Source organism: Melozone crissalis, unplaced genomic scaffold (assembly GCF_028551555.1).
Source record: "Melozone crissalis strain CALT ecotype California unplaced genomic scaffold, PUWL_Pcris_2 ptg000710l_1, whole genome shotgun sequence".
Taxonomy (NCBI): Eukaryota; Metazoa; Chordata; class Aves; order Passeriformes; family Passerellidae; genus Melozone; species Melozone crissalis.
In genome coordinates, this window is record NW_026536368.1 from 12547 (window position 1) to 20529 (window position 7983).

At 66.8% G+C, this 7983-nt stretch overlaps 1 protein-coding gene across 1 annotated transcript; it reads left to right on the plus strand.

The window, feature by feature from the left end:
• Window positions 1-5507: 5507 nt before the first annotated feature.
• On the plus strand, window positions 5508-7534 carry LOC128950544 (nanos homolog 3-like). Its single transcript, XM_054295412.1, has 4 exons — window positions 5508-5744; window positions 5792-5861; window positions 6765-6872; window positions 7281-7534. Exons 1-4 carry the CDS (start codon window positions 5508-5510, stop codon window positions 7532-7534), a joined length of 669 nt encoding a protein of 222 aa, XP_054151387.1.
• Window positions 7535-7983: the final 449 nt, after the last annotated feature.

Genomic DNA, 7983 nt, shown 5'->3' on the forward strand with positions numbered 1-7983 from the left:
CGGCGCATTCCGAGCGCCTGAGTCACCGCGGGAGGAGCGGCCGGGCGGCAACGGCGGGGCCCGGGCGGCGGGAACGGCGCGGAACGGCACGGAACGGAACGGGACGGAACGGGACGGGACGGGACGGGACGGGACGGGACGGGACGGGACGGGATGGGACGGGATGGGACGGGACGGGACGGGACGGGATGGGATGGGACTGGATGGCGGGGAATGGGATGGCACGGAACGGCCTGAATGGCAGGGATGGCAGGGCACTGACAGGGGTGACACTGGCACAGAATGGCAGCACGGCCCAGGCACGGCATGGAACGGGACGGGATGGGATGGGATGGGATGGAACGGGACAGGATGGGATGGGACGGGATGGGATGGGATGGCACAGAATGGCAGGCATGGCACGGAATGGCAGGGCAGGGATGGCAGGGGTGACACTGGCACGGCACGGCACGGAATGGAATGGCAGGGAATGGAACGGAATGGAATGGGATGGAGTGGCACAGAATGGCAGGCATGGCACGGAATGGCAGGGCAGGGCATGGCAGGCATGGCACGGAATGGCAGGCATGGCAGGGCACTGACAGGGGCGACACTGGCACGGCACGGCACGGAATGGCACAGAATGGAATGGCACAGGATGGCAGGGCACTGACAGGGGTGACACTGGCACGGAATGGCAGCACGGCCCAGGCACGGCACGGCACGGCACTGACACTGGCATGGCACAGCACGGCATGGCACAGAATGGCATGGCACTGACAGGGGTGTCACAGACACGGGTGACACTGGCACAGCACGGCACGGCAGCGACACGGGTGACACTGGCACGGAACAGCATGGCACAGCCCCCCCAAATATGGCTCGGGGGTCCCCAATATGAGTCAGGGGTCCCCACTATGGCTTGAAGTGTCCCCAGTACAACTCAAAGTGTCCCCAGTACGGGTCGGGGGTCCCCAATATGGGTCAGGGGTCCCCAATATGAGTCAGCTATCCCCAATATGAGTCAGGGGTCCCCAGTATGGGTCGGGGGTCCCCAGTATGGCTCGAAGTGTCCCCAGTACAGGTTGGTGGTCCCCACTATGCATCAGCGGTCCCCAATACGAGTCGGGGGTCCCCAATATGAGTCGGGGGTCCCCAATATGAGTCAGTGGTCCCCAATACGAGTCGGGGGTCTCCAATACAGGTTGAGGGTCCCCAATATGGCTCAGTGGTCCCCAATACGAGTCGGGGGTCCCCAGTATGATTCGGGGGTCCCCAATATGAGTCAGTGGTCCCCAATACGAGTCGGGGGTCCCCAATATGAGTCGGGGGTCCCCAATATGAGTCAGTGGTCCCCAATACGAGTCGGGGGTCTCCAATACAGGTTGAAGGTCCCCAGTATGGCTCAGTGGTCCCCAATACGAGTCGGGGGTCCCCAAAATGGCTCAAAGTGTCCCCAATACAAGTCCGTGGTCCCCAACACAGGTTGAGGGTCCCCAATACGGGTCGGGGGTCCCCAGTACGGGTCGGGGGTCCCGGTGTAACGCGGGGTCCCCCCGTGCCGCTCCCCCGTTGCCGCGGCGGCGCCGCTGTTTTGGCGGGGCTGAGTCACGGCCGTGACTCACCGGCACCGGCACCGGGCGGGGCCGGGGGGCGGCACCGGGGGGTCCCCAAAGTGGGGGGTCCCCAGGGTGTCCCCGGGGTGTCCCCGGTTTTGGGGGAGGGTCCCGGAACTCCCCCCCCCCAATCCATTTCGCACCCCCAAATCCGCATTTTTCCCCCCAGATTTTTGCGTTTAACCCCCCCCAGATATCCCCAAGGGGGGGGTCTCGCCCCGGTTGGGGGGAGGGTCCCGGGACCACCCCACCCCCAAATCCTCCTTTCCCCCCCCCAAATTAAAATAAAAAAATTTAATTTTTAACCCCCCCAGATGTCCCCAGTTGAGGGGTCCCGGGGGGTCCCGATCCAGGTGGGGGTCCGGGGGGATCCGGGAGGGTCCGGGGGTGTCCGAGGGGGTCCCGGGGGTGTCCAGGACGGTCCGGAGGGGTTCGGGTGGGTTTGGGGGTGTCCAGCGGGGTCTGGAGGGGTCCGGGAGGGTCCGCGTGGGATTCGGGGTTCCAGGGGGGGATTCGGGAGGGTTCGGGTGGGATTCGGGAGGGTTCGGGAGGGTTTGGAAGGGTTCGGGGGCGTTCGGGAGTCCCCGGGTGTGTTCGGGAGTCCCCGGTGGGGTTCGGGTGGGATTCGGGAGTGTTCGGGGGTGTTCGGGTGGGTTCGGGGGGATCCAGGGGGCTTCGGAGGGGTTCGGGTGTCCCCGGGGGTGTTCGGGTGGGTTCGGGGGGATCCAGGGGGCTTCGGAGGGGTTCGGGTGTCCCCGGGGGTGTTCGGGTGGGTTCGGGGGGATCCAGGGGGCTTCGGAGGGGTTCGGGTGTCCCCGGGGGGGTCCGGGGGAGCCCGGGGGTGTCCCGGGGGGGTTCCGGGAGGGTTCGGGGGAGCCCGGGGGTGTTCGGGAGTCCCTGGGAGGGTTCGGGGGGGTTCGGGGGGGCCCGGGGGTGTCCCGGGGGGGTTCGGGGGTGTCCGGGTGTCCCGGGGGTGTCCCGGGGGTGTCCCGGGGGGGTTCCGGGGGGGGTGACTCAGTCCCGAACCACGCGGCCGTGACTCACCCGGGGCTGGGACCGGCGGGTCCGGACAAAGGCGCTTTCACTGCCACCCCCCCCCCCCCCCCCCCCCCCGGCCCCCGAATTCCGACACCCCCCAACCCCCGCAGACCCCCCCAAAAAATCCTTTGGGGGGGGAGGAATCACCCTCCCCGTCTCCCCCCCCGTCCCCCCCTCATTCAAGCCCCGACTTGAGGGGCCGGACCGGACCGGGGGGGTTTGGGAACCCTCGGGACCACCGGGACCCCCTCAGGACCCCCCCCCCCAGGACCCCCCCGGGACCCCCAAGCCCTCCCCAGCATTCCGTGCCTCAGTTTCCCCGCTCACACCGTGCCCCCCTCCCCAGATATTTCGGAGGGGCGTCGCTGCGGTTTTTTGGGGGGGGACTCGGGGGTCTCCATCCATCCGCAGACCCCCCCTGCCCTCCCCGAGCCCCCCCGGGTGGGCGCGCAGGGGTTAAAGGGGCTGCGGTGCCTTTAAATGGGCGGGGCGGGGCTGGGAGGGGCGGGGCCGGGGAGTGAAAGGGGCGGGACCGGTGAATCAAAGGAGGCGTGGCCGCGCGGGGGATGCGGGGAGGGTGGCGGCCAATCAGCGATGAGGATTAGGAGTGGGCGGGGATGTGGGCGGGGCATACGGGATTATCTGGGCCACGCCCCCAAAACAGAGCCTGGGGACACCTGGGGACACCTGGGGACGTTTGGGGACATCTGGGGACATCTGGGGACATCCCAAACACACCTGGGCACACCTGAGGGACATCCCAGGAACATCTGGGAACAACTGGGGGACATCTGGGGACACTTGGGGACACCTGAGGGACATCTGGGGACATTTGGGGACATCCCACACACACCTGGGGACATCGCAGGGACACCTGGGGACATCCTGGGGACACTTGGGGACATTTGGAGACACCTGGGGACACCCCAGGGACATCCTGGGGACACCTGAGAGACACCTGGTGACATCTGGGGACATCTGGGGACATTTGGGGACATCCCACCCACACCAGGGGGGTCTCACATTTTCCCCACCCAGGACAGGAGCAGCTTTGGGGTCAAATCTGGAGGATTTGGGATTCAGCGGGGCAAGGACCCCTTTGGTGTTTTTTTTTTTTCTTTTTCCTCCATTTTTCACCCCAAAAGGGTTTTATTTTTTCCTGTTCCTTTGGGGGCCCTGGGGATCCTGGATGGGAACAGATCCCAAAAATCCAGAACAGGAACAGATCCTGGGGGAGAAGAGATCCCAAAATCCACGATTTTGGATTCCTAAAAGAACAGAAACAGACCCCGGATCCTGCCGGTGTGGGATCCCCCGGCCTTCCAGTGAATCCCCTCGCTGATTTTGGGGTGAAAGCGCCGCTTTTGGGGCCATTCCGTGCCCCGCTGATTTTGGGGTGAAAGCGCCGCTTTTGGGGCCATTCCGTGCCCCGCTGATTTTGGGGTGAAAGCGCCGCTTTTCGGGCCATTCCGTGCCCCGATGATTTCGGGCCGCCCCTCCCCGGGCAGGAATTTCCCAACCCCACAAATCCCCGCCGGGAATTCCCCGAAACACCCAAAACGCGGCGATTTTGCCCCAAAACCGTTCCCGGGGCATTCCCGGCCCGGCGCCGGGCAGCGCTTATCGCTCATCGCTTATCGCTCATCGCTTATCGCTTATCGCGTGTCGCTCATCGCTTATCGCTTATCGTGTGTCGCGTATCGCCGTTCATGGCAGCGATCACCGAAATCGCGGTGATTGACCCCAAATCGCCCCAAGGCCACGAGGGGCGGCCCCGCCCTCTCACGCGCAGGAGAGGCCGCTAGGCCCGACCGGGGCACCGGGGGCACCGGGGGCACCGGGACCGGCACCGGAGCACCGGGAGCACCGGGAGCACCGGGACAGGTACCGGGGCACTGGGAGCACCGGGACTGGGAGTACCGGGGACACTGGGACCGGTACCGGAGCACCGGGAGCACCGGGACTGGGAGCACTGGGAGCCGTGGTGATACCGGTACCGGATCACCGGGGGCACCGGGGACACCGGGACAGGTACCGGGGCACTGGGAGCACCGGGACCGGTACTGAAGCACTTGGGAGCACTGGGAGCACCGGGACCGGAGCACCGGCAGCACTGGGAGCACCAGGACTGGGAGCACCGGGAGCACCGGAGACACCAGGACCAGCACCGGAGCACCGGGAGCCATCCGTACTGGGAGCACCGGGAGCACCGGGAGCACCGGGCCAGAGCGCTGGGGTGTCCAGCTCCAGGCCACACCGGGAGAACTGGGGACACCGGCAGCACCGGGACCGGTACCAGAGCACTGGGAGCACCGGAGACACTGGGAGCACTGGAGGCACCGGTACTGGGAGCACCGGGCCAGAGCGCTGGGGTGTCCAGCTCCACACCACGCCAGGAGAACCGGAGGAACCGGGAGCACCGGGAGCACCGAAGACACCGGTACCGGTACCGGAGCACCGGAGACATTGGGAGCACCGGGAGCACCGGGAGCACCGAAGACACCGGTACCGGTACCGGAGCACCGGAGACATTGGGAGCACCGGGAGCACCGGGCCAGAGCGCTGGGGTGTCCAGCTCCACACCACGCCAGGAGAACCGGAGGAACCGGGAGCACCGGGAGCACCGAAGACACCGGTACCGGTACCGGAGCACCGGAGACATTGGGAGCACCGGGAGCACCGGGAGCACCGAAGACACCGGTACCGGTACCGGAGCACCGGAGACATTGGGAGCACCGGGAGCACCGGGCCGGAGCGCTGGGGTGTCCGGCCCCACAGCAGCAGCAGCAGCGCTGGCCGGCCCAGCCCCACGGCCCCCCACAACTGGGGACACCGGGAACGGCTGGAACCGGGAGCCACCTCCAGCCCCGCGCCATGGGGGTGACACCGGAGGGGACAGCAGGGGTGGCAGCAGGGGTGACAGCAGAGGTGACAGCACAGGTGACAACGCCACGCCACAAGTGCCACCGAGCACGCTGTGGTGTCCCAGGCCGCGCGGCGCTGGTGGCACTGGTGGCGCTGGTGGTGCTGGTGGCGCTGGTGGCGCTGGTGGCGCTGGTGGTGCTGGTGGCGCTGGTGGCGCTGGTGGCGCCGGTGGCGCTGGTGGCGCTGGTGGCGCTGGTGGCGCCGGTGGCACTGGGGTGGCCGTGCGGGGTCACTTTGACGTGTGGAGGGATTACCTGGGGCTGGCGGCCGCCGTGGCCGCGCTGCTCCGCGAGCCCGGGGGACGTGGGGACAGCTCGGGGACAACGGGGGCTCTGGCTGCCAGGGGCGGGGCAGCTCCGCAGGGTGGGGCAGCTCCACGTGTGGGGCCGGCTCCATCTGTGGGGCCAGCTCCACGTGTGGGGTCAGCTCCATCTGTGGGGCCAGCTCCATCTGTGGGGTCAGCTCCACGTGTGGGGCCAGCTCCATCTGTGGGGCCAGCTCCATCTGTGGGGTCAGCTCCATCTGTGGGGCCAGCTCCATCTGTGGGGTCAGCTCCACGTGTGGGGTCAGCTCCATCTGTGGGGCCAGCTCCATCTGTGGGGTTAGCTCCATCTGTGGGGTCAGCTCCACGTGTGGGGTCAGCTCCATCTGTGGGGTCAGCTCCATCTGTGGGGTCAGCTCCACGTGTGGGGCCAGCTCCATCTGTGGGGCCAGCTCCATCTGTGGGGTCAGCTCCATCTGTGGGGCCAGCTCCATCTGTGGGGTCAGCTCCATCTGTGGGGTTAGCTCCATCTGTGGGGTCAGCTCCACGTGTGGGGTCAGCTCCACGTGTGGGGTCAGCTCCATCTGTGGGGTCAGCTCCGTCTGTGGGGTCAGCTCCATGTGCCGGGGCAGCTCCACATGTCAGGTCAGCTCCACCTATGGGACCAGCTCCACGTCCCGGACCAGCTCCATCTGCTGGGCCAGCTCCATGCACCAAGCCAGCTCCACATGCTGAACTAGCTCCACCAGTGGGACCATCTCTGTGGACCGAACCAGCTCCATGTGCCAGGCCAGCTCCACTGGTTGGACCATCTCCACACACTGAACCAGCTCCGTGCTCTGGGCCAACTCCAAGTGCCAGACCAGCTCCACCAGTGGGACCATCTCCATTCACTGAACCAGCTTCACGTGCCAGACCAGCTCCACGTGTCGGGTCAGCTCCAGCTATGGGACCATCTCCACACGTAGGACCAGCTCCATGTGCCAAATCAGCTCCATGTGCCAGCCCAGCTCCACCAGTGGGACCATCTCCATGCATGGAACCAGCTCCACGTGCCAGACCAGCTCCACCAGTGCGACCATCTCCATTCACCGACCCAGCTCCACCAGTGGGACCATCTCCATGTATGGGACCATCTCCACATGTAGGACCAGCTCCATACACTGAACCAGCTCCATGTGCCAGAAGAGCTCCACATGTCGGGTCAGCTCCACCAGTGGGACCATCTCCATTCACCGACCCAGCTCCACCAGTGGGACCATCTCCATGCATGGAACCAGCTCCACGTGCCAGACCAGCTCCACCAGTGCGACCAGCGCCACTCACCGACCCATCTAAACATGCCAGACCATCTCCACCAGTGGGACCATCTCCATGCATGGAACCAGCTCCACGTGCCAGACCAGCTCCACCAGTGGGACCACCTCCACTCACCGAGCCAGCCCCAGCCGCGGTCCCAGCCCCGCGCCCGGCCGCCGCGCCCTGCTCGTTCTGCCGGCACAACGGCGAGTCGCCGGGCGTGTACCGGAGCCACAGCCTGCGGGACGCGCGGGGCCGCGTGCGGTGCCCGGTGCTGCGCAGCTACGTGTGCCCGCAGTGCGGCGCCACGCGCGACCGGGCGCACACGCGGCGCTTCTGCCCCCGCACGCACCGCGGCTACAGCTCGGTGTACGCGCCCGCCGCGCCTGGGACGGCACCGACACGGCCTAGGTGAGCAGGGACAGGAGGGCACCGACACGGTGTAGGTGAGCAGGGACAGGAGGGCACCGACACCGTGTAGGTGAGCAGGGACAGGAGGGCACCGACACCGTGTAGGTGAGCAGGGACAGGAGGGCACCGACACGGTGTAGGTGAGCAGGGACAGGAGGGCACCGACACGCTGTAGGTGAGGAGGGACAGGAGGGCACCGACACCGCCTAGGTGAGCAGGGACAGGAGGGCACCGACACCATGTAGGTGAGGAGGGACAGGAGGGCACCGACACCGCCTAGGTGAGCAGGGACAGGAGGGCACCGACACGGTGTAGGTGAGCAGGGACAGGAGGGCACCGACACCGCCTAGGTGAGCAGGGACAGGAGGGCACCGACACGGTGTAGGTGAGCAGGGACAGGAGGGCACCGACACCGCCTAGGTGAGCAGGGACAGGAGGGCACCGACACGTGTA

Excerpts from the sequence above, each read along its gene's own strand:
- LOC128950544 (XM_054295412.1), top strand. The coding sequence starts at position 5,508 with ATGGGGGTGACACCGGAGGGGACAGCAGGGGTGGCAGCAGGGGTGACA. Across the intron at positions 5,862-6,764 it reads GCTCCGCGAGCCCGGGGGAC|CTATGGGACCATCTCCACAC; the intron begins GTGGGGACAGCT and ends GGTCAGCTCCAG. Across the intron at positions 6,873-7,280 it reads ATGCATGGAACCAGCTCCAC|CCCCGCGCCCGGCCGCCGCG; the intron begins GTGCCAGACCAG and ends CCGCGGTCCCAG.